General features: G+C 45.6%; 1 protein-coding gene across 1 annotated transcript in view; it reads left to right on the plus strand.

The window, feature by feature from the left end:
* The first annotated feature begins 569 nt into the window (after positions 1 to 569).
* The window catches only part of LOC119449043 (uncharacterized), a 52,425-nt gene continuing 25,780 nt past the window's right edge, over positions 570 to 27,214 (plus strand). The window contains exons 1-4 of the mRNA XM_049666626.1: positions 570 to 748; positions 3,954 to 4,155; positions 19,272 to 19,375; positions 24,908 to 25,110. Of these exons, the coding sequence (XP_049522583.1) occupies positions 626 to 748; positions 3,954 to 4,155; positions 19,272 to 19,375; positions 24,908 to 25,110 (632 nt within the window). The 5' untranslated portion in view covers positions 570 to 625. The remainder of the gene's footprint in view (positions 749 to 3,953; positions 4,156 to 19,271; positions 19,376 to 24,907; positions 25,111 to 27,214) is intronic.

Below are 27,214 nucleotides of genomic sequence, written 5' to 3' on the forward strand. Positions count from 1 at the left end.
CACATATAGTGCAACTGACAGTTGTCTGCTCCGGACCACCATCATCTGCAATTAGCTCCTCGATGAGGGATGACGCTTGTCGATTGAGCTCCTGAACAACACTCTGCAAAGTGGTGAACGTGGTTTAAATCATGTATCCGAGACTCAAAAAGTGTAGTGGTAACGCATGTCTCGCGCATTTAGCGCTAAATGGCTTAGAATTTTTTTAGAGAAAGCGTCGAAGGTAATCAGGAAGACTAAGGAAAGTTCTGCAGTTTGACTTCCTTATTTCCATTACCCAGGCGGTTTCACACGCCTTGCACGACGAGATAGCAGGCATTGCTTTCTGTGCGTGCGCACATGATAAGAGCTAGGGAAAGCAAGGATCATCTGTTTCAGCCACTCCGTGGCTGAAACATTGTACGTGACGCAACGCTTCAATGCCGATGTTGCTGCAACAGCCCGTCACGTTGAATTATTTGGTACCGCGGCGTTATCTTATGTTCATGCTGCTTGTCCTCCTCTATCTCTCGCGTCAAATATTGCCGGCCTCTACGCCGGCACTCAATGTCTATCTGTTCTCAGCGGCAGAGAAGAACGACCACAACAGCAAACTCGGTCCCGAAGACAGGAGTGGCGGTCGACAATGAAGGCTCGAATCGAGGATGGCATCGTATATTCGCCCTATCCTGAAGTTGAAATTTTCAATTGTTCGTTCTTCGAAGCAACAAAGAAGGCGTGTCTCACGGATCCCGACAAGCCTGCTTTGGTAAGCGGTCTTCTTTGCCACTTTTATAGAAGTGCACATTTGCATAACTTATATCTGGCCTTACTCTTTGTCCTAAATTATAGTACGTTTGCCTAAATAATTGTATTTTGCCATATAAAATGAAATTATGCGTTATAAAGCATAATGCTGCTTATTGTGTTCACCAAAAGCCAAGGGCATGTAACTGCAACGTAAGGTGCCGTAAAGTCACAAGTTAGCCACCTGTCACTGAGTTATTGGTTACGCTAGCTGCAGAGTCAAATAGCTCTTCTGCAATTAAACGTTAACCTACGTGAAAGCTAACCGTGAAACGAGTGCCATCACTATACACGGACTGATGGCGACTCTGTTTTCAAGTTCAGGAACAATCTCCCGGTGTGCATATAGTGTTCGGAGTTGTTGAGCTGGGGCCACCTTATTGCTTAACAAATAAATGTGACCATTACTGCGAAAACAAGCTGAAATCGAACGACATTTTTAGTTTGTCTGAAATTTGTCTGCGCGAAAAGAACCTAAATAAAATGAAATATTTAAATATTATTTTACTGGTGACAAGCTTATAGTTTCCGACGAAGATAGAGGCGGATCGGGTGTCAGCCATGTAGTTCTCTTTTTAATGTTCAGCGATGAATACATAGTATATACGGGCCCATTTTTATCGCTGCATCATTTCTTACCAAATGATTACCGTATAGAGAAGCGATTGCAAAAATGCAAAAGAAAACCCAGCCGCCGCTGTGAAACGATGCGCTCCCACACTATACCACATGCCGTGCGTTATAGGTCGTTCTTTATTTTTCTTTTGTGCGTAGAAAGCGTATCGCGTATACTGCAGTTAGTTAGCATCAACATAAACATTCGTCTCGCGAATTTCTGAACACATCTTGTCGAATGAGAATAGCTTTCATAAAGAAATATGCTGCTCACAGGCGAAACATTCAACAATTGCTTCAAACCATTTCGCAGTGCGAAATGCGCAGTGCGCAGTGCGAAATGTACCATTTCGCACTGCGCTTAAAGCTTTTTATTCGTCAGCAAGTATACAGGGTGTTTCACTTAACTTGGGCAGAAACTTTAAAAATATGCCAATGCTATGTAGCTGGACAGAACCAAGCTAATGTTGTTTTCCGTCGCTTGGAGATACTCCGATTATTTATGGTATTCCCCCTAATCAGGTAATTAGTTTTAATTAATTAGTCAACTTCTCAAATATTATAATTAGTTTAACAGTGCCAATGACCAAATTTTATAGCAACATATGAAAATCCCGATACAGCTTTGTGTTTCTCAATACGTGCTATAGAAAATTGTTTTTCCTCGCGTAAAAGAGTATGCTGTAGAAAGATAGCGTGCTTCATGGGAAGCATGCTGTATTGCGGCCTGCACCCAAGAAAATTACTCAAGAAGCTGTAATGTCACAGACGCGAAAAAATGGCTGGGACATGCTGCAAGAGCGACATTTAGTAAATCATAGAGTGAAACTGTGCCATGATATATTTCATTCAATAACAGGTATAGATCGCATGCCCGACTACATGTCTAGAAGATCACGAACTTATTGTGAAATAAGCTTTATGTAAAACTAACGTGTTTAGTAAGCCTTTTTTCCCTAATAGTACTCGAGCCTGGAATCGGTTACCAAGTGATATTGTCACCATAGCTTCAAATGGTATGTTCGTACAGTCGCTTCATGATGTAATAATATAGACATGAACATGGTGTGGTGTTTTTTCCTATACTGCCTGTATTATGTTTATCTTCTTCATTTTTTATGTAATCCCCCTTCCCCCCACTGTAACAACTATTGAACGCGCTACACGAGGCAAATGAGTAGTTCCAGAAAGTGTGTTGTGCTATAAGAACAATGTTTACTTCTTTTTTTTTTTTTACTAAGAGGGAGCGCTAGCTCGGGAGTTCGCATCTACTCGTCAATAGCGTACATGGGCAATGAGAACTTGTTTTTCTGGGCATCCCATGTACCAAAGTTATTGAAGATTGTTTTGCAATTAAAAGAAAGATTTCACATCTGGTAACGGTAGGCGGGAAATGTTTACTTACGCAGTCAACTATTGTAAGTAAAATTGTTCGAAATACGAAAATATAAACGAAACGCAAACATCCGGTTCTGAAACTTTACTTTAGTAATAAAACAAGACATTACATAGCGTGAAACTGCGTCTATTTAAATATAGCACGAGTAAAATTATGTATAACACGTTGCTCGGTAGTTTACCACTAACTTACAATGAGAACCCTTCCAAAGCCTCTGAAAGTTGGCACACCCTGGGACACCGTGCACTGCATGAATTTTTCGCAACCTGCAAACTTTCATATCAAGTGCGTCCGCTCTAGATGGTCTGATAAATTTTGCAGAACGGGGATTTATCTTCGTTGCGCAAACTTACAAATTTGTAAACTTACTGTTTGAATTGTTGGCAAGCTGGCTGATTTTGGACATTTTTCTCAGATATGTGAGGATAAAAAATCAAGATCTTGCTGATTAAATTTTTTACAATATCGAAATTGGAGTTGGCCTCGCGCAAAACCTTCTTATGACACCAGGAAAGGTCCTACACACAGGCCAGGTTAGCCGCGGTATATAGGCAGTGGCGATAGCTTCCTGTTGCTGTATGCGACGTCCCGGTGTCCATCCTGGCCGCGGCGGTTGCACTTCTATGACGGCGAAACGTAAAAATAATAGCAACGCTCACAACAGAACTCCGACTAAAAAGCTATTGCCGGAGGGCGTAGTTGTCGCGGCTTCCACACGAAAGCCTTTTTCCCTGTGAACAAGCCTTCAGTGTGGGAGCCAAGACATCAACCCCCTTCAACAACAATAGTTTGGTCGGCGTTCGGTTTTTTGCGTTTTTAATATGAATCTGCTTCCCGAGCAGATGACATGCCGCGCAGTTATTGGTATCAGATGCAAAACTGATTGCGCAGTTATTTTTAGGCGCATGTTATCGAACTCCAGGTGGCCAAATAATTGCGGAGTCCCCCACTAAGGTGTACCTCTTACGTCAGTCGTTATCCTGAAAGATTCTGCGTAAACTGTGTCTCGAATGACTGAAAAAAAATTGAAAGTTATGCTCATGAAAAATATTTATGAACTTCTATCTTACATTTAGGTTAATGCATTGAAGCTCTCAAGTATCGCATTTCTTGAAGTATGGAAGATAATCTGCATTTCCCACTTGCCTCGCAGATTGACGATTCCGTAACACTCACTAAAAGTGAGTTTGTCGCTCGGCTAAGGCGTTATGCTGCGGGTTTGCAACGACATGGCGTCCGGCCGGGTGATCGCATCTGCGTCCACGTGGGCAACAGTGTTGACAACTTCGTAGCCATGTGCAGCTGCTTAGTGGCTGGGGCAAGCATCGTCCTCGCCAAGCCATCGCTCACCGAGAGTAGGTTGCGGTTGTATCTTGCTCACTCTTTTTTAGCTTTGAAAAGGATGTTGATCGAATTGTGAAATACGTATTTAGAGCCGGTCTCTACCTCAATATGGTTTGATAGATGAGTTGTTATTCCACTCGTCAGGCGAGCACCATGAAACATTACTTGATGCAAAGGGAAGGATGACGAACGCAGCGCTGGTGGATGATGCGCAACCAGATTATATGGTTGATGAGCACCCAGAAACTTTATCTACGAATATCCTCTACCTAGAGTGATTTGTCAGTGTCTTGTTGCCTGATATTTCGCATTTATATATATATATATATATATATATATATATATATATATATATATATATATATATATATATATATATTGCTACACGCGTGTGGTATTTGATTGTTTGACCGAGGCGCGCGGGCGCCATCACTCGAGAAAAGAACAGGAAGAACGAGCTGGGCTCGCGCTGTGAACCTAACCGGTCAGCGCTGCAACTGCTAAATACAACCTGTAAATAGTTGCCCGTCCTACTGACTGGTTCTTCGCGTAACATCGCGGTGGAGGTGGAACGTTCCCCGTCCTCGCCACGGAGCTCCGAAGCGGCCACACCGTCGTCTTCTCAGCCATGGCTTCCGATGGAAACACCCCGTCGCCACCTACACCTGCGGCGCCTACCACAACGTACGTTACGCTTCCTAGTCTCCGTGATCCTGGGACATTCTCCGCCCAAAATGGCGTTGACGTCGACGACTGGCTCAGCATGTATGAGCGTGTTAGCCGAAGCCACCACTGGGACCCTACCATCATGCTTGCCAATGTTATATATTATCTGGACGGGACACCGCTTGTCTGGTTTCGCACCCATGAGGTTGAGATATCCAGCTGGGACACTTTCAAAGAGAGGCTTCGCGACCTCTTTGGCAACCCATCAGGTCGCCAACAGGCTGCGCGAAAGGTGCTTGCTACCCGTTACCAGTCGTCGACAGAATCGTATGTCGCCCACATACAGGAAGTGCTCGCGCTTTGCCGGAAAGTCGACGAGCACATGAACGAGGTTGATAAGGTGGGCCATATCCTAAAAGACATCGCGGACGACGCCTTAAATTTGCTCGTCTATAACGACGTCTCTACTGTCGACGCCATCGTCAAAGAATGCCGCCGCTTCGAGGTAGCCAAAAGCCGCCGCGTCGTCCCACAGTTTTCCCGGCTCCCAAACACCCCTGCCACGTCCTCTTGCTCCGCTCTTCCTGCCACACGACCTTTTCAAGAGAACGTCACAAACCCCCCCTTCATCCACGACCCCTCGACGGTACCTTTGACCCAGCGGCCCCTACTATTTCCGTCATACAAGCAGTTGTGCGGCAAGAAATTGCAAACCTTGGCATCCCTACCGCCTGCTCTGTCTCCCGACCTGATTCGGCATCCATTCCCATGGCCACATCCTTCAACGACCAGTATTTCGCTCCCCGACAACGCAATCCTGCTGAATGGCGTACCCCCGACGACAAACCGATCTGCTTCCGCTGCCACCGAGTTGGTCACGTATCCCGCCACTGCCGCAGCACCTGGATGCCGCCGTACTGGAGCTCATTCCCTGCTCCTCGCCCATACGCCGACGCTCGCCGTTACTCGCCTCGCCGTCCGTACTCTACTTCTGATGCCCCTAACAGCCGTTCCTCCGGGCGATCGCCGTCGCCTCAACGGCGTCGCTCCCCGTCGCCCCAACCTCGCCGCTTTTCCTCGCCAAACCGCCGGACGGAAAACTAGGCCATGCAGCTCTTGGAGGTAGTGCTGCTTCCCGTCCGTCCTGTACAATTCCTCCGCTGACGCTCCTCACGAACGCGAACCTAATTGACGTAGACGTGGATGGTGTTCCATTCAAGGCATTGGTTGATATTGGAGCCCAAGTGCCCATAATGAGCGCTAATCTTTGTCGTCGCCTCAAAAAAGTTCTTACGCCTGCCATCACTCGGGCCGTACGCGTCGCCAATGGCGCCACTGTTGCCGTCAGTGGTATGTGCACTGCGCGCGTAGGAATTGCTGGCCGCCACGTTCCAGTCCTGTTCACCGTGCTGACCAGTTGCCCTCACGACCTCATCTTCGGGCTCGACTTTCTGACGACGCAGTCTGCCCTCATCGACTGTTCCACCGGTACGCTGTGCCTCGAGCTTCTTGTTTCCGACGTTCGCCCCGAAAAACCGAACACCCTCTGCACTACAGCGTTTGTTCGGTTACCTCCAAAAGCCCTAACCTTCGTCGAATTGGCCTCAACGGCAACCGTGCCTGATGGCGACTTATGTCGTTGCACCTATTCGTGACGTCCTCCTGGCGCGCGACGTCTCTGTGCCCCACTCCATCGTTACCCTTGCTGCTAATCGGATGTGTCTCCCCGTCATCAATTTTGGCTTGACGAAGCAAGTGTTACCTGAAGGCATAGTGGTGGCCACGCTCCGGTCTGTGACAGACGACCACGTCACTGCTTTTGCAGCCGACGCGTCTCCAGATCCTCCTGATTACCCACAGGATGCCTTGAACCTCGAGGGCCCATTACGTCCCATGGTCGCTCCGGACCTCGCCCCTGACCAAGCAGCCGCCCTATATCGCCTTTTGTTGTCCTACCACGACATATTTGACACTGAAAATCGCCCACTTGGTCAGACGTCCCTAGTTCAGCATCGGATAAACACTGGTGATGCTTTTCCCATTCACCGCCGACCGTATCGTGTGTCCACGGCAGAGCGGCAAGTTATTCAGCAGGAAGTAAACAAGATGCTCGCCAAAGGCATTGTTGAGCCCTCGTCGAGTCCTTGGGCGTCGCCGGTCGTGCTAGTCAAAAAGAAAGATGGCACGTGGCGTTCTGCGTTGATTACCGCCACCTAAACCGAATCACTAAGAAGGACGTTTACCCTTTACCACGAATTGACGACCCTCTTGATTGTCTTCACGGTGCCAAATACTTTTCGTCCATTGACCTTCGATCTGGTTATTGGCAGATTTCCGTCGATGAGCGAGATCAAGAAAAGACCGCTTTCGTCACTCCAGATGGCGTCTACCAATTTAAGGTTATGCCGTTCGGTTTATGCAATGCCCCCGCCACGTTCGAACGCATGATGGACTCTCTGCTTCAAGGTTTCAAATGATCAACTTGCCTTTGTTACCTCGACGACGTCCTTGTGTTTTATCCTACGTTTGAGACGCACCTTGAGCGCGTTGCAGCCATCCTTGACGTCTTCCGCAAGGCTGGGCTCCAATTAAACTCATCGAAGTGCCACTTCGGGCGCCGACAGATTACAGTGCTCGGCCATCTCGTCGATGCTTCCGGAGTACAACCCGACCCGGAGAAGGTTCGAACAGTAACGGCTTTCCCTGTTCCTCAGTCTGTCAAAGACGTCCGGAGTTTTGTGGGGCTCTGTTCTTATTTCAGACGGTTCGTGAAAGATTTCGCAGCAATCGCTCAACCACTCACAGAACTTATGAAGAAAGACGTGCCTTTTACGTGGGGTTCCCCTCAGGCTGCCCCATTTTCACGCCTTATCACGATTCTGACTAATCCACCGATCTTGGCCCACTTTGACCCGTCCGCACCAACAGAGGTCCGAACCGATGCCAGTGGTTATGGGATCGGCGCCGTCTTAGCGCAACGCCAACACGGACACGACCGCGTATAGCCTACGCTAGCCGACTCCTGACAACTGCAGAGCGCAACTATTCGATTACCGAGCGCGAATGTCTTGCTCTCGTCTGGGCTGTTTCAACGTTCCGCCCATATTTATATGGCAAGCCCTTCTTAGTAATCACAGACCATCATGCGCTGTGTTGGCTTTCGTCGCTGAAGGATCCTACTGGCCGGCTCGGTCGTTGGGCTCTCCGACTACAAGAGTATCCCTACACAGTGACGTACAAGTCGGGACGCCAACACCAGGACGCAGATTGCCTCTCTCGCTACCCAGTCGAAGACCCGACCTCTACGTCTGAGCCTGACACTGACGCCTGCGTTCTCTCTGTTTTTCCACTGGTCCATGTCGCCGACGAGCAGCGCCGTGACCCGTCCTTGCGTGTCATCATTGACCGCCTGGAATCTCCACTTGCCGACAGTTCCCTTCGCTTATTCACACTTCAAGATGGCGTACTCTACCGCCACAACGTTCACCCCGACGGCCCAGCATTACTCCTTGTGATCCCTAAACACCTTCGCTCGGCTGTTCTCCACGAACTTCACGACCTCCCCACTGCCGGTCACCTCGGTGTGTCACGTACCTACGACCGGATCCGCCGACGCTTCTTTTGGCCTGGGCTTGCTCGCTCCGTTCGAAGATACGTAGCTGCGTGTGATAAATGCCAGCGACGCAAGACACCATCGACGCTACCTGCTGGGTACCTACAACCAATCGACATTACCACGGAGACATTCTTTCGGGTTGGTTTAGATTTACTTGGTCCCTTTCCTCTTTCTACCTCTGGGAACAGGTGGATCGCTGTGGCCACAGATTACGCCACGCGCTACGCCATCACCCGAGCGCTCCCTACAAGCTGCGCCACAGATGTTGCCGATTTTCTTTTACGCGACGTGATTTTATTACATGGAGCTCCGCGACAGCTTCTCACAGACCGTGGCCGGACATTCCTGTCAAAAGTTATCGCTGACATCCTGCAGTCCTGTGCCACGAGGCACAAGCTATCCACGTCATACCATCCGCAAACTAATGGCCTCACGGAGCGTCTTAATCGCACTCTCACAGACATGCTCGCGAAGTATGTCTCTTCAGACCATACAGGACTGGGACCTCACTCTGCCGTTTGTCACCTTTGCCTATAATTCCTCGCGCCACGACACAGCCGGCTATTCCCCATTTTTCCTCCTGTTCGGCCGAGAACCAGCACTGCCCCTCGACACAACTCTCCCTGTCCACGCGGCACCCACCAGTGAATATGCACTTGATGCCGTCGCCCGCGCTGCTCACGCAAGGGAAATTGCCCGTGACCACCTTCTGAACTCCCAAGATAGTCAAAGGCGTTTGTACGACCAGCGACACCGAGACGTGCACTTCCCGCCTGGTTCTTTGGTGCTTCTATGGTCCCCGTCGCGTCAGGTCGGCCTGTCAGAAAAACTGCTGTCGCGTTACCCAGGCCCCTACCGAGTGCTTCGTGCCGTGACTCCCGTCACATACGAGATCGCCCCTGACGCCCCATCTGCTTCCCAGTTCAGCGATATCGTGCACGTTACACGACCGAAGCAGTATCACTCTCCCAGTGATGACATTTAGACGCTCCGGGACGTCGCTTCTGCCGCCGGGGGATTATGCTACACGTGTGTGGTATTTGATTGTTTGACCGAGGCGCGCGGGCGCCATCACTCGAGAAAAGAAGAGGAAGAACCAGCTGGGCTCGCGCTGTGAACCTAACTGGTCAGCGCTGCAACCGCTGTTGTAAATACAACCTGTAAATAGTTGCCCGTCTTACTGACTCGTTCTTCGCGTAACAATATATTTCTATCACGTGTTCATAGTGAAATCGTTTTGCGTGCACAATCGACACGGACACAGTGAAGGGGGGACAAACGAGCGCTTACTCACAACTGTTAATTTTCGGAAAGATACAAAGCATATATACCCCAGCTATCTGCACTGAGCATGTGCAACAAGAGTCGTCAGTATAAACAGAAAAGATTAAAAAGGTTTACCCAGTTTTCAAAAATGTAAATTCTTTGTCAGAAATTGCAACCGATGGTTGACTTATGCATTTTCAGCACACTTCTTGATATGGAACGCTTCTGTTATTTCACGTGTTAGTTTGTTTTTATCTGAAAACAAAATCACAGTGTCAATAAATACCGGATCACAATGACATAGATTACAGTGGTTTGATAAATGTGAACGATTTTCTTTACCGAGAAAACGTTCATGTTTTTTTAAACGGGTGTTTATACAGCGACCGGTTGGTCCTATGTACATCTGGCCACAGGCCAACGGAAGTGGGTCATCATCATCCGCAGCAGCAGCAGCCTATATTTTATGTCCACTGCAGGACCAAGGCCTCTCCCTGCGATTTCCAATTACCCCTGTCTTGCGCTAGCGTATTCCAACTTGCGCCTGCAAATTTCCTAACTTCATCACCCCACCTGGTTTTCTGCCGACCTCGACTGCGCTTCCCTTCTCTTGGTATCCATTCTGTAACCCTAATGGCACACCGGTTATCCATCCTACGCATTACATGGCCTGCCCAGCTCAATTTCTTCCGCTTAATGTCAACTAGAATATCGGCTATCCCTGTTTGTTCTCTGATCCAAACCGCTCTCTTCCTGTCTCTTAGCGTTAGTCCTAAGATTTTTCGTTCCATCGCTCTTTGTACGGTCCTTAAGTTGTTCTCGAGCTTCTTTGTTAACCTCAAGGTTTCTGCCCCATATGTTGGTACCGGTAGAATGCAATTATTGTACACTTTTCTTTTCAGCGACAGTGGTAAGCTCCCAGTCAGGATTTGGCAATGTCTGCGGTATGCACTCCAACCCAATTTTATTCTTCTGTAAATTTCTAATTCTAAATTTCGAAAATTTTCTAAAGCGGCCCGAAGGCCGCTTTAGAAAATTTAGAAAAATCTTGTTACCACCGAATAAAAGATAGCTTTGCCAATCAGGTAACAAGGCAAGCTTCAGCGGGATTCCCGGAACACTATATAGTCAGAGCGGCCGCAAAAGTAGTTAAAATAGTAAAGGGTGTACAACCCACCGATCCAAGGAACAGGTTTAGCACAAACCGAAAGCGTCTTGCAGTTGTACCTTACGTTCATTATTTTTCCCATGGGCTAAAGAGTGTAGCCAGCCGGTATGTTGTTGAAGTGGTTTTCAGTGCATCTAACAAGGTGCAAAAACTGTGCCAAGCTATTTCAAAAAAGTTTGATAATAAGGTAAACAAATGCAGCTGCGGTCTTAAAGAAGATAAAAAATTCACAAAATGCAGAATAGGTGCTGTGTACCGGCTTCCGTTGACCTCTCGCCAGATGTACATAGGACAAACCGGTCGGTGCATAAACACCCGTCTAAATGAACATGAACGTTCTCTCGGTAAAGAAAATCATTCACATTTATCAAACCACTGTAATCTATGTCATTGTGATCCGGTATTTATTGACACTGACATTTTGTTTTCAGATAAAAACAAACTAACACGTGAAATAACAGAAGCGTTCCATATCAAGAAGTGTGCTGAAAAATGGATGTCAACCATCGGTTGCAATTTCTGACAAAGAATTAACATTTTTGAATACTTGGTAAATCTTTTTATTCTTTTCTGTTTATGCTGACGACTCGTGTTGCACATGCTCAGTGCAGATAGCTGGCGTATATATATTTTGTATCTTTCCGAAAATAAACAATTGTGAGTAAGCGCTCGTGTGTCCCCCCTTCACTGCGTCCGCGTCGATTGTGCGCGCAAAAGATTTCACTATGAATTCGTACCAACTCGCCCAACTATCAGTTCTGCTGCAGTTCATTTCTGTCACGTGTTTGGTAAGAGTATTTATACTTGTGTGATTTCAATACATCGCTGCTTTTATCTCCGTTGCCTTTGTATTAAACCATTTTTCAGTGCTTGTCTCAAGAATGGTTTCTAATTTTATAGACTCCTAGATTTTAAATATTGCCGCGTGAGCGTCGACCGCACGGGATCAGCGCTTTATAAATAGCGAAACACATAGTGAGATTTTGCGCGGGATCCGTACTACGACTTTTCGCACCAACAGCCGCACCAGACAGGTTCCATCAGCATGCGGCGTCGGATCGCACGCTCGACCAACTCGCTGGATATGGTCATACCGGGTAGCACGACTGCTGCGTCGGTCGGATGTTCGCAGCAAATGGCACCGCCTCGAGCGGGACATCACGGTCACGTATTAGACCAGTCCATTCGGACCCGACGGTGCGGGGCCGAGCTAGTCGATCGCCGCTCCGATTATATGGACACTCCAAGCGGATTTCTGCCGTCTCCGTCATCGTCCTCTCGCCGTGAGGTTCCGTATAAAGACCAAGGGCGATAAAATCTTCGCCGCGCGCCGTATGCTGTATGTGCGAGGTACGCACATACAGCGCGCGAGGGATGCGCGCTTTCGCTGAGAGCGAACGCGCGGCGGAGAGCAAAGGCGACCGCCGCGCGCAAGGCCATAGGGGGATGAGAGGGAGGGAGGGAGGGAGGGGGGAGGCAAAGTTGTGCTAGAGTGACCTAGTTGTGCTGCGGCACCAACGGCCCAAGGGTAACTGGCGAATCAGTGACTCAGTCTCGCACGCGAAAGGAGGAAAGCGGGAAGGCAGCGTGGGAGGGAATGGGTGCGGCTTCTACTTTGACTGGAACTGTGTACTTGCACTTTGCCTGGCTGCGGGCGGTTGCCCGCACCGTATCTTGAAAGCGATCTGCAGGCGGCTCATAGCTTTGTATGCGCTGTGCTTTCACCGCTCAGTTTCCGTTCAAGCGATAGACAGCACGAACTTCGCTCGCTACTGCTGCTGCGCTTGCTCACGGCAGCGTATTGACAGCGGTTGTCTGTGGTCGTCGAGTGGGATCGTCGAATGTTTGCTTGTGCGCGCTGACACCATGATTGTTAATTCAGTTAGTAAGCGAATGTGTCCAAGTTTATACAGCCGATAAAAATTCTATCCTTACTGCGCTCTCTACTAATTTGCTATCGCAATTTATGCTTCGCTTTTCGAGAGAAAGTGCGACTTTTTTTTTCTTCCCGGTGAAGACGCTCGCGTCTTTCACCGCTGACGGCTGCTAAAAAATCAGCTGCAATTTGCTCCTGACACAAAATAATAGAATAAGGTGGCCTTGAACATGTGCCTCTTAAAAAACGCTGCGCGAAATAGTAAGTCTTTGGCCTGATATCGACTCGCAAGCGGTCAGAGCCGCCACAGAAGCAATCGTCTAAGGGAAGCAGCTCTCCTGGCTGGCGCGCTTGCTCATCGCTACGGATGGCGTCGGGAAAATTAAGCGCACTGGCGGCTGACAGCGGATCCGACACTGCGGACGACATTTCTGCTTGCATAGACGTGTCTTTATTGGCATCGTTTGCGTAAAACGAAAGACCTGTGCGAAGACGTTTGTTTTCAACTTTGTTTGCGAAGTTATGAAATATTCCGAGCGTCCATGCAGGGGCACCGGTACTAGGAGGAGCGACGCGCTTCACGCTCGTTCGTACCATGTGTCGCAAATCGTGTCCGCCACGTTGAACCCTGACACTCCGTACGACGAATCGCACGAAAAATCGCACCACGTGTCTCCCGCTTAGCGTCGGATAGCGGCGAGATCAGCAATAGTTCGCAGAAGCTCCCAAAACCGTCTTGAGTGCGGGCGTCGTGTACTAATTGCTGTTCACTTCAGGACCGCACACAGTATGTGTATCGATCTCTGAGGCCTAATCATTCAAATACGATATCTCGTTGTACTATTAAATACCGATTTGGTTAAAAGCACGATGAACAACACGGGAAGTAACAGAAGTGATGGGACTTAGTGATAATTCCTGTAACTTCGTTTTCTTCCCATGGAGATGGTCGCGCTTCTCACATGCATTATGCAACATTTTCACCATGCCCGTTCAGCCACCTTTGTTATATTCCTGTATAGTTTTTTTATTTTGTCATATTTGTACCACGGCGCTTCGTTAGGCGAGTAATACGAAAGAAAAGTGCAAAGCGCTTCGCAGATGACATATGTTGCCTGCGTGTAATACTTCACACCGTTTTTTTTTAATGCGTTAGCATCCTTATTGTACTCCACGCACTTTCCGAGGGCCAAGTATCTATTTATGTATGTTTATATGTATGTTTATATCTATGTATGTTTGTTAGTTACCGGTCCAATGTGTAGTGCATCGGGTGCTGAGCGGAGGGAACATGTTTGGAAACCAACCGTCGGAACAGGTTGGGAATCTGAGTCTGTGGCAATCTGTATAACTGTGCCACTCTATATAGGCATGTTCGGCGCACATATCGAAGTTATTTCGAGGCTTTAGCACAAATTCGGGCCATCATACAATAAAAGAAAAATTCAAACCTCTCCCCTACCGGGAACAGGGGGACACGCGAAGCTTGTCCTGTGAAACCGTAAACCAATCCCTTGCTAAATGTTGGGTTGTAGTTGGTAAAGGGTAAAGGGTTGGGCATTCGGTTTGTTGTCGTTACGCTTCTGCTTCGGCTTGACGAACTCCTTCATCGGTCCAGCGTTGGTGTTTCGCTTCTGCTTGTAAAACTAGGTCATCGGTGCGGCGTTATCGTTTCGCTTCCGCTTGCCGAAACTTAGGATCACTGCGGCAAGCTCGCGCACGTTCACGGGCCCGCTCCCGATGTCGTTTTTGAAGCTGCCTCCTGTTCGGCGGAACTAGTGTACTAGACAATGGTGGAGTGGGCCGAACGGCGCTCTCCCGGTGAGGCGCCGCGTGTGGAAAAATTGTGCGAGGGCGCTGCGAGCGAACTGGATTGGGGCGGAAACGCGCTCCGCAGCATATTCAACGTACTTTCGCTGCGGGCGCCGATGCCGATTGCACATAGTACGCTCTTAAAATAGTTCTATATTTCAACTGCAAAATTATGTTTGCACCATTTTACAAAACATATATATTTGAGGCATGGATTGTACAACGCGACGTCTTCAATTTTGCTGTCGTTGTCAAGCGCGTCGTCTGCTAGCGAGCACGCGTTCGCTACGCGGACGCTGGCGGACACCCAGTTTTTCTCGCAGAACGTCTGTGCAGTATATTTGTTTTAATTTTTTTAGTTGCTTTTGTGCGCCCATGACTCTTGACGGCCGGTACCAAATGTAGTTTTAGCCAGGTGAACTGTTGTTTTTACCACTGTCTTCTAAAAGTAACTGGTATCTCTGCTACTTCAAGCTACGTAAGAACATTTTATATTTGATGCGTCATTTTGCGCGCGCTTCTTGTTGGTGGATATTGATCAGGGACAATGATCGAAGAAAACAATATTAGAGTGAAATAAATCAGGCTTATTAACTGCGTGGCGCGAAGAATGGCGAATATATTTCTAGGCAATTAAATCAAAGGGTACATAAACCTATATATTCACAATATATGTGTCAGGGAAGAAATAAGAAATATTCTAAATGCACTAATTGAAAAAGTGATAACTCCCGACCGGAGGGGGGGGGGGATAGGCACACGTGTTTGCAGTAACAAACACACTTATTAGTGAATACTGCACATAAAACTCTCATTCGCAGAAATAATATTCACAGCAGGCTAAACCATCTTCTATATATATATATATATATATATATATATATATATAAGCAAGTGTTATTGTTATACCATACGACGCCGAATAGTCGTTTCCGTTCGAATGTAACGCATAACTGCACCATTGAAGTCTCGAAGGTGAGTGACCGATGCAAGTGATGACTGTTATTCCGTATGATTGTGCTGCCGGGGAGTTCTAGCTGTTGCGCAGAGGCGCAGTTCCTGAGAGAATTAACGCACTGGTGTTAGTAAGTCCTGCTTAACAAGTTCCAGCTGTCATTCAATATAAACGCCCCCGTTTGGGGGCAGCCTGTAAATCTGCTAACTTGATTCAGACAAGGAAAACTTTTTTTTGACAGTCTCACCATGTTTGCAACCCATTAAAACTGGGTGCCCCATGTGGTACAATTATCAACAAACGCAACAGATCGGCACATATCTCCATGTGCATGTGAGGTATGCCGTTCCTTTAATTGTTTCATTATGGTCGTTATGATAGTGCACCGGATAACTGAAAGCAGCCGTTTATAATATACAAGCTGCTGAGTTGAGCGTTCATACATTTTGGAACGGCATTACATTTATGTATGAAATATAGGATTAGCGTAACATTTTTTTCACGGAAATCAGACTCGAGAATAATTTACAACGATTTTGTTTACACCCCTAAAATAAAGCTGAAGAACGCAGCCGCATGGCTTTTCTCACTCTTTTTTAATTTAAATAAATTCTTGGGTCTACGTGGCAAAACCACGATATGATTATGAGGTTTAGTTTTCACCACCTAGGCGTCTTTAACGCGCACCTAAGTAGAAGTACACGAGTGTTTTTCGATTTTGCTCCCGTCGAATTCCGCGACCTGGATTGAACCCGCGGGTTCCGTGTAGTTTAGCAACCCAACGCCGTATCCACTATATAGCCACTCCACTAATTAGGCTACCGCGCCAGCTTGCTTTCTTTCCTTCTTTTTTAGAAGTATGGACAGGGAAAAAAATTCCACGTACGGCTTATACGGCCAAAGATGAGAATATAGAATGACTAACTAAAACTGTTTTCGGCGCTCGAGGTCCTACCGCAATAAATGATCCCGTAGCAATTTTACTCCGCATTCTGTCACGCGAGGAAGCCGGAAACTTGAATGAAATGATGCGCAGCAGTTTATTTTTTTTATCTATAGCAACGCTTCCCGTCAATCTGAGTACAAGGCGCCAGATGGGGCAGATATGCTGTATACTTGTTTGAAGCGGCAAGCCGGAAGGTTACATGTGTTTCTCTGTCTGCGTTTCGCAAGACCTACTGATGGAAAACTATATGCGCAACAACACACGGGAGAGATACATGCTGCGTGAAGAACGAGAAAAATATTCGTTCTCGAAAGGGAACCGTACAATAACGTAGTAGAATGAAAGCCGACACTGCGGCCGCACTGCACGCGCATCACCGAGCGGCATTAAAAAATAAAATAAAACGAAGAAGAGAAAGCAAGGAATTTTTAAGGCATAAATACATGTCATATGCAATTATGAACACCATTTGAGCGGTCTGAACGCAAAGTATTCCATATAAACCTTATATGTTGCCCACGTATGTGAAGCTCTGTTATGCCTAACTAAAAATTACATAAAACCTGGATGTCTGGTGTCGGCTGACCGACATCTCTGAAGCAGACCCATCTCTTAATAGAATGGCGAAATATATAAAACGGATTTACTTTTTGTACATTTAGCCACTCGGTATGTGCCACGGGCCGTGGCTCATTATCTTTAAAGCCTCGAGAGGGGTTTGTCCCATTATGACACACGTGGCACAGAAGCCCTTAAAGGGATACGGACACAAAAGTTGGCGGGTGGTTTTTTGCGTCGGAACAAAAGTGGAACTGTTGACAATGACGAATACAACAAGCTGCTTTGAAAAAAAGATCGAGAAACTTTTTTTTGTTATTTTCTGTTGCACCTTGCCTCCAAGCGGCCGCCGGAAGAAGCTGAAATTTGACTTCATAACACCCACCCGCGGCCAAGGTCGGCCACAGCTGTCGCCGTGTTTCCAGGGGTGTCGGTCCCTTGCAGCGTTTGTTTAACCCCTTTCGGGCGGCGAGGCGCGCGCTCACAAAAACGCCCAAAATAAAGCCATCGGCTCAAAAATGAGCTAAGTGACTACTTCTTTTCGGTGTAATCACACAATGAGCATTCATTTTCGGCATTTTCGTAAAATTTTCAGATTTTGTGTCCGTATCCCTTTAATGTTGCTCGATACATGTCATACGTTTTTGTGCATACACCTGTCATCACTAAATTGCATGAATCGCTGTCAGTCGTAAAGCAGTTAATCACCCGCTTTACCTAAGTTTCTTTCGGATAGATTCCAACATGTACGTTGAATGTGCAAATGTATTTTTCTTGTTTTCGTATAAAAATGTCACAGTTTCGCCCTAAGGCGAAGCAATGAATGCGATAGCAACACAGCAATGTCATACGAAGTAAGGTGAGCGGCTTTGGTAGCAATATGAATTGTAGTAAACATGAGCTGATTAAGTAAGCAGGTGTGCTGCGGCGTAAGTAGACCGACATGAAAGAGACTCGATGACCAGGAGAAGGCGCGTATGAAACGGTGGTGTTGATGAGAAGCGCTTCCCGTGGGCAGCGCGTGCGAAGGGACACACCTGTAGTGATGCACTGCCGATCCGGGCAGCATTGCATGTGTAGCGTGCGTTGGAAAAAGTCGCCCGACTATTACTAACTGAATGAACAAGCGTGGTGTGAGCGCGCACAAACAAACATGAACAGATCACACTGAATGACTGCAGACAACGACTGTCAAAACGCTGGCAGCAAGCACATACGCCGCCGCGGGCGAAGGTACGTGCGGTCTATCGCTTCAACGGAAACTGAGCGGCGAATGCACGGCGCATAAAGGTCAGAGCCGTGTGGAGATAAGAGACGGTGCGGACGAGCGACGAGCGCGGTTGTTGGCAGCGTAGAAGTGCCCCCCCCCCCCCCCCCCCCCGCGCTCCCTCCGGCGCTGGCTTCCCGCTTCCTTGCTTGCGCGTGGGTGATTGAGTGCGTTCGCTCTCCGTGATAGCGCGCGTCCCCGCACGCTTCCGCTCGGGCATAAGGCGCGCGGCGAAGATTTTATCTATAGGGAACCTCACGGCGAAGGCGACGGCAGAAATCCGGTTGAAGTGTCCATATAATTGCTATCGCAATAAAAATAGGGGTAGCTTCTGACTAGTGGTGCGAAGACTGGGTAAACAGCGAAGATGGCGACCCCACCTAGCTTTATCTCGGTTGGGGCAAGTTTTTGCGAGGTATATATGCTTCAAGGCTCGGCCTCGTTTTGCGCAAGATCACCCCGGAATCATCGATAGCCCAAGGAACACTCGGTAAATAAAGTATCGGGACGCTTCTGGACGCTCAAACGCTTTTGCTCGGTTTCGCGGGCTCGTAACTCCGGATCCTCTGTGAATCGCCGACTTTTCGCCGCCGCTTCGGAAGCGCGATAATTGGGATACTCCGCACGGCGCGGTGACGTCATTGCTCGGCAAAGATAAGGCGAAGCGATGCGGCGCGCGCGATGACGTGACGGCTCACGAATCTGTGGCGAGGCTGGGCGCGGTCGGCGCAGCTGGGGCGAAGCGTGGCTAGGGGAGCCATGGCGACGTCATCGCCAGGCGGAGGTTTTGCGCCGTACACTCGACGGACCATCCTCGAGCCTTGGCAAGTTCACAGGGGTATGTGCCATTGCGCTAGGGCCCTTTCTGCACAACCGCCAGGATCGGCCCACATTTTCTGTTCGCTGTGCGCGGACCAACGGTCGGCTTAAACAGCTCCTCTGTTAAAATAGAAAAAGTTGGCTCATTGCGTTGAATGTGTGCGTTCAAAATATGCAGGAGAACTACGATACCAGATTACGGACAGCGACAGCACGCACCTTCTTGTGGAGCCCGAACTGGCTGGAAAAGGCTTGAAGGTGGCATCCGAATTGAAGCTGAAGGTCAGTAATGCGCGAGATGCTCTGTTCATAACCAAAATAAAATGGCAACAAAGAATGCTTCCGCAGCAATTACTAAGTTATTTTTAAAACAATAACGCTTCAATGCATCGACCCTAGGCTCCTGAGACCCGAATACAGCTATGGGGACAATCGCTCTTCAAGGTGCTTTTTATTGTCTATACTGTTACGCAATGAACGTGAAAAACAATGTTTAAAATTTCATTACCACCGTTTGATGCCAAAAGCTGCATCTCCATGTGCGTGAAAAATAACTACCTCCTCATGTTTGCTATGGTAAAAACTGCCTTTCAGTGCCTAAATGCACATATGAAATGGAACTACGTGTATACCATTGACATGTTGCTACCGCGTGCGGTATTTTCACGCAGTCTCAGTGATTGCGAAATACGCCTAAAGGTTTGTTTCCGCCGTCTGGGACGACACAGAGGTCTAGATCAATTTTTCCTTAATTATGCTAACAGAAACATGGTACCATGATGACTCAGACGTTATTAATTTCGCAGGTTATAATTTATTTAAATGGGAAAACAAGGACAGGAGGTGGCGTATGTATGTATGCTAAACATGAGATGAGATATGAATTCCTTAACGAATGGTATCAATGCACGGATGATATTGAAATTGTATGTCTTAAAGTAGGTAACTGTTTTTTGCAGTATACAGACCACCCGATGGCAGCATAAACAATTTTATACAGTTGTTAGATAACATAATTTCCTTTGTTATTGACAATGGATATAGACTCGTTTTGGGAGGTGACCTGAATATTTATATGTTAGGTAGCACAAATAAGCAAAAGGTTCTTTCGGCATTTCTTGATTACCACTTTTTATCGAATGTTATTGTCACTCCTACTCGTATTACTGACTCGAGTGCAACATTAATAGACGTGTTCATAACAAACTTTCCTTCCGATTCAGTACTTTCTGGCACTATTTGTACTGCTATCAGTGATCACCTACCTATTTATTTTATTGTACACCAATCCCGCTGCACAACCTGACAGGCTGCTTCTGCTATATATTATAGAGCTGTAAATTTAACCTCTCTTTCGCGCTTTCGTTATGAAATTGAGCAAACGCAGTGGGATGACTTATTTTCTATCTCCTGTGCTGACTTAGCTTACGACTATTTTATCCGAACCATGAGTTCAGTTTATAATAAACATTTTTCACTTCACGTTTTTAAAAAACCAAAGCGTGCCCGCAAACCTTGGATGACTACATAGATTCTAAAAATGATGAAGGAGAAGGATAGGCTATATCATGCATTCTTAGTTTACCAAATCCAGATGCTTTGAGAATGTTTAAGAAATGTAGAAATTTGATCGTTAAGTTACAACGGCAAGCAAAACGAAATTAATATTATACTATGTTTGAGGGAGTCACAGATATTAAACAAATATGGAATAAATTACACTCCATCATATCTCCAGGTAGAGCAAGAAATAGTTTAGAAGAACTTGTAATTGACAATAAAGTTATCAAAAACAAGGAGTTAGCCGACAATTTCAATGAATACTTCACATCTGTAACTGAGAGCTCACATCAAGATAGCGCTTTTGATTACTTACCCGTGCCGCTCAAGGAATCAATATTTCGTTGCCCAACTGATGAAAACGAAGTATTAGGAGTATTTAGAAACTTTAAGATAAGTAAGAGCGAGGATATAAACGGTCTAAAAATGGAGCCGATTAAATATATTATTGATCTTATTAGCCCGTGTGTGACACATATTTACAATCTTTCCTTACGAACGGGCATTTTCCCACAGAATATGAAGAATGCTAAGATGACGGTAATATACAAAAGTGGAGATAAAAACATTCTCGGTAATTATAGACCTATTTCAATTTTGCCCCTATTCTCCAAGGGACTTGAAAAAATTATTCATCTTAGACTGTCAAACTATCTTGACAAACGTTCCGTCATAACAAAATCGCAATATGGATTTATATCAGGCTTTTCAACAGAAAGTGCTCTACTTTTTCAAAAAGAATTGATTCTTAAAAATATTGAAGCTAAACAATTCACACTCGGCATATATTTAGATATGTCCAAGGGCTTTGATAAAATTATTCATGAAACATTAATAGGAAAGCTGCAGTGTTATGGAGTTCGTGGTGTTGCCCTCAATCTAATTAAAAACTACTTAGCTAACAGACATCAAGGTGTATCGATAAGCAGAATTCTGTCTTCTATGCAACCTGTTAAATACGGAGTTCCCCAAGGCAGCATATTGGGGCCGCTTTTGTTTGTTATATTTATTAATGATATTCTAAATGTTGACCCTTCAGCCCAATACATAATCTATGCTGATGATACTAGTCTTTTCTTTTCAGAAACAAATATTCATGGTCTCGTGAATATAGCTAACTTGACATTAGATAAAATATGTGGCATGACACTTAACAATTCTTTACAAATTAACTGCTCAAAAACTAAAGCTGTTCTTTTTCCCTCTAAATCCCCGCTTTATCAGCCCACTCATTCTTATAATCTCATGTTGAATAATAATAAAATTGAATTTTCTTCAACAGCAAAATGTCTAGGTGTAATGTTTCACGAATATATGAAATGGGATCACCATACGGAACTTTTATAAAACAAACTTTGCAAGGTCTTGGGCGTACTGAGAAAATGTCAGCGTATATTGCCAGTTCCTCAAAAGCTTTCGATATTTAAGGCACTCTTCTCATCACATCTACGTTATTGTAACTTAATTTGGGTGTAACAGAACACAGCAATCCATAAATAATCTTATCCTACAAAAAACGCCCTACGTTCTGTTGAAAACCTACCATATATTGCACACACTTCAGAACTATTCGTTAAATATAATGTAAATAAATTGAACGTGCTATATCTGCTTTAGATCTGATATTGTGAAAAATCGCGATTATATACACAGTGTAGCTAACTTACAACTAAATACTTCTTCGCGCCAAAACAGACACTCGCAACAATGGTATGTGCCACGGCCGCGCACAAACAATGGCTTTCAAACATTAGGTTATTGCTTTCCGAAGACATTAAATAAATTCGAGATTTCTTATGAAAATGTTCGCACACTCTCTAAAACCATTGTTTTAAGCATGCTGTGTTAAATATATTGATAGTTCAATTTCACTTTTTTGTAAATATGTTTTCCGTGGATATCATGTGTTTTCTCATTTGACACCGATGTTGAAATGTACTTTTCTTTTACTGCCATGCTGCCATAGTGAACCGGGGACGTGGGCTAGTCAAGCTGTTTTTAATGCAGCTTTTTTTTCCCTCGTCCCAACCACTTATGTGAAACTCCATGTATGTGGTAATTAAATGAACTTGAACTATATTTAGCTTAATCACTTCCGAGTGAATTTCGAAAAAAAAAGGTGAAGGCAATGAGCAATGTATTGTACACGGCGTCTTAGGAGGTTAGAAAAGTAGCTCCCTCGTTACAAAGAAATCTCTATTCTCCAGATGAATAGTCAAAGCAGCATGCTATATAATCTACTCCTATATTATGTTGCAATTGAGTCCTGCCTCAATGAGTAACCCTTATGTCGTCCAGGTTCAGAGTCAAGAGGCTGGCAAAGATCAAATTAATACTCAGCAATTTCTTGTGCGCTGATTTTCAGCATTTTGTATAACTTCGTGCATCGCAGCATGAGCTGCCGTCATATATTATTTAGGGAACAAATATTTGCGGAGGTGCAGCCTACCTGTCGTTTACTGCTAGCGCTAACACGGATTCCCGGCGAATTTGAAAGATTTTGTCTTTTCATATTAGAGGTTTAAAAAAGGAGTTCATGTGTAACTTATATAACATACACCCTGCATTAACGGAATACTAACAGATTTAAAGTATGTGATTAAAAAAATCTTTTATGTACTCCAAAGGCCCAACGGGCATTAAAAAGAGGGGGAGCCAGAATAATAAACGTAAAAATGCTAGTAAGATACAGTGACGTAATTATCTGTAGCAGGAGAAATACGTATGCAAGAAAGTACGGCGGGCAAGAATAATCAGACATTTACGAAAACCTCCAACTCGCAAACAAAAACATCATGATTAACGACATAAACAATGTAATTTGGTCGCTTATTTCACTGACATATTGCCAACGAAGCATTGGATTACCATACGAGTTATTATTGCGTGCAAAGGGGGTTTACTATAAATGGCTTATCTAAATGTTGAAAATAGAATGCGTTGCAATGATATGAGATTTACAGAACAGGGACAACGTATAAACTATGATATGAGCGTTATTATTCCGTGATTTTGAAAGGAGGACAATGAAAGGGTAACTTGATATATGTGATGCTGTAGTTGCAAGAGTATGTCTTTGTGATAAATCTCGCTACCTTATTCTGTATTGTTTGGAGTTGATCGATCACATACGCTTGATGCGCATTCCAAATAATGGAGACGTATTCTCCCTCACAACGGACAAGTATGCTAATAGTTTATTACAAATTTTTGCCAAATTTATGCTGCTTTTAATGAAGCCGAGTTTCCTGAACGCCTTAATGGCTATGGTGATTATGTTCTTGTTCCAAGACAAGTCATAGGACAAATGAAGTCTGATATATGTGAATGTGGGTGCTTTTTGAAGAGGGATTATCTGACTTGCGTAGTAGTTTGGTTACATGTTATGCGCGCTTGCAAATGCCATGGCCTTACTTTTATAAATGTTAATTTCCATTTGCTACTGGCGACACCAAATGCAATCTAGTTACGCTACACTGAGTAAATTACAGCACTGAACGACAAAAACTAAGAAAGCTGCAAGGAACGGGCTCTCACTGCATCAGTAAATACACCTAAATATGATAAATAAATGCGCTAGTCCTGAGATACAGAATAAAACACACTTTGTTCTTACTTCCAACAGCAACGTTTGTTACTGTTACTGCCTACAATACACAAAAAGAAGGTAAACTGCTGAAATACTAAGTATACATACGTTGCACCATTGTCATAACCTTTGAGAATATCTTTCACAAGATGCAAGACGACCGGCCGGGGTGAATCCCGGCCGCGGCGGCCGCAATTCGATGGAGGCGAAATCCAAAAACGCCCACGTGCTTGCGTTGTAGTGCACGTCAAAGAACCTGGGGTTCTTTAACGTGCACTACAGCGGTAGTGCACGTCAAAGAACCTACACCCCAGGTGGTCAAAATTAATCCGGAGCCCTCCACTACGGCGTGCCTCATAATCAGAACTGGTTTTGGCACGTAAAACCCCCGAAAGAAAAAGAAGATGCAAGACGAAGCGTCGTAAAATTGAAAGGCGCACAGCGTTTCTTCGTAAAATGTGATTGTTTCTACTTTAGGTTGCATGCTGAGCAGTACGTCGTAGTCGCAGAATGACGGGTCACGGAAGCATCTTGAACAGTCGTTAAGAAAATCTAAAGATGCAACTGTAGTTTTTGTGCAAGAAGTAATGATTAATTTAAACGAGAACCGAAAAAAAAACACTACAAATGTTCACAGAGCATTTGAAATCCGTTTCTTCCATCAGGGCTTTTTCACCACGGGCTTCGCCGATGGATTCATATCTATGGAGCCGTTTGCAGAGTTGGATGAAAGTTTGTTTCGAGAGGTGCCCGTTGCCGACCCACAAGAGTGTCTCTTTGCCATCATCTACACGTCAGGAACCACTGGTCTCCCAAAGGGCGTTGAGCTGACGCACTACGGTTTTCTGGCCAACATTGGAATGTCACGGTACTTTGCTTCCATCCATAAAATTAATAATCACATGACATTTTCCGAAATTTACCGTCGTATTCCAATAAGAATATTGAAACGAATGTCGAACATTTTCTCACAGTCCACTTGGTAAAAAAAAAAGAATCAGACTCACATATACTGCCATATACAAGTAATACCGTTCCCAGTTTGACGTCCAATCAACTTAGGAGCTTCTAAAAGATGAATAACAGGTTTCCATTGCCTGGGCCATCATGGTACCACCCCACATTATTTAAAAAGGATTCAGACATTTGAAAATGGCCAAATGGTAAAATACATTAAATTTGTATATAGACTGCCTAAACACGAGTCATGCTTGTTGAATGAGTGGGCATCATTAAGCAGGCGTTAATCGCCCATGCGGTTGCTCAAAATAGGGAATTTGTTTAACATCAGCCGATACCCTCAGTCAGTCAGTCAACAAACTTTAATAAGGTCCTAAGGAAGTACTAAGTCGTAGTTGCAGGCCGCTCCCACGTTGGGGCCGGAAAACCATGGTACTCCGCCCGTTCGCGGGCCCTTTGGACATCCCTTAGTTGGTCCTGGGGATCACCGCTTTTAAGGACTTCCTCCCAGTCCTCTTGTTTATTAAAGGAGGCATTTTGTAACGTAGAGCATAGCCAGAGCATGTGTGCTAACGAGCAATACTCTTCATTGCACTCAGGGCAGTGTGGTTCGGTATCCGTAGCAAAGCGGTTAAACCTTCCTCTCGACGGGCATGATCGCGTTTGTAACGTTCTCAATGTGGAAGATTGAGGTCTAGTTAGCTGTGGGTGTGGAAGCGGGAATTGCCTGCGCCCAAGCTGATAGTCTGTGATTATTTCATGAAAAGACAGCAATGAGTCAGAGTTATGCTCACAATCCGGACTGTCTAGTATATCAGGACGATCGCGGAATGTCAAATCTCGAGCTTAGTCAGGGACTAGCTCATTCCCGTTCGGTTTGCTGGGAGTACATTGCTTCTCATGTGAGCCGGGAACCATGCGATAGTGTGAAAAGCATCAGGCGGTCTTTGCTTGATTATAGCCGCCGCCTCTATTTAGATTAGGCCAGATAGAAAGGCTCATATCACTGATCTCGAGTCAGTGTAATTCTAAGGCCGCGAGGGGTCGTTCATAGCTAGCGCGATGGCAGCCTGTTCAGCCGCCGCTACCGTGGTGTGTCTTACCGAAGATGCATTAGGGATTTTGCCCTGGGGATCAGCTACAACAGCTACAAATGAATCTGTGTGCGCATACTGGGCAGCATCTACATAGGTAGTTAGTTGTAGGCTTTTGTGCGTAAAGTCAACGAGAGAGTGGGCTTGTTCTTTGCGTCTAGCCAAATTATATTGTGGGTGTACATTCCTTGGGAAAGGGCCAATCCGAAAGGTCTCCCAAACGGTGTGAGAGAGTATGGTGGCATTCTCGCCAATGGCCAAGGGGGCCAGACCTGCGCACTTTAATATGCTGCTTTCTGCCTTGAAAGATGAGAGGCGATACCCTGCAGCAGATTTATTTGGAACCGTCTTAACACCCATCGTTCTGTCTCTTTCTAAACTGAAGCAATAAGTGTTTTTACCCTTTATATTCTAAAGAAACGAACATTCGACAACCTCTAACTATTAATTCTGTAATTGAATACGAATCAAATACCAAAAACTATCTAATTAGTATTCGACGTTGTTGAATATTTGCACACTCCTAGGACATGTCATCGTCTCTCTCTTTCTCGCTGTGTTCTTGGGTCCCGCCTCGTGCGGTCGTTTCATAGTAGCGTTCAGGGACGCGACATTATGTCTGTGTGAGTCCGTAGAAATAAGCAGGTATAACCATTGCTTAACAATGTGGTTTACTGCTCCCACAACTTTTCACTGTGAAGCCTCCCGCGAAGACAAGTGGCAGCTTGAGCGAAGGCACCGACAAAAAGCATTTTTAGCAGAAGGTTTGGTTTGAGAAACCGTTTGGTTACTGTGTGGTATGCTCTGGTTTTCAGTCACATCCTGTCGCGATGTTCTGAGTGGTGCGCTGGACTAATGTGTTAAGAAAAGCGGTCAGCCTTTTTCTTTGAAGTGAATTAAATCGCGGGCTATAATTGG

Source organism: Dermacentor silvarum, chromosome 4 (genome assembly GCF_013339745.2).
Source record: "Dermacentor silvarum isolate Dsil-2018 chromosome 4, BIME_Dsil_1.4, whole genome shotgun sequence".
NCBI classification, from domain to species: Eukaryota; Metazoa; Arthropoda; class Arachnida; order Ixodida; family Ixodidae; genus Dermacentor; species Dermacentor silvarum.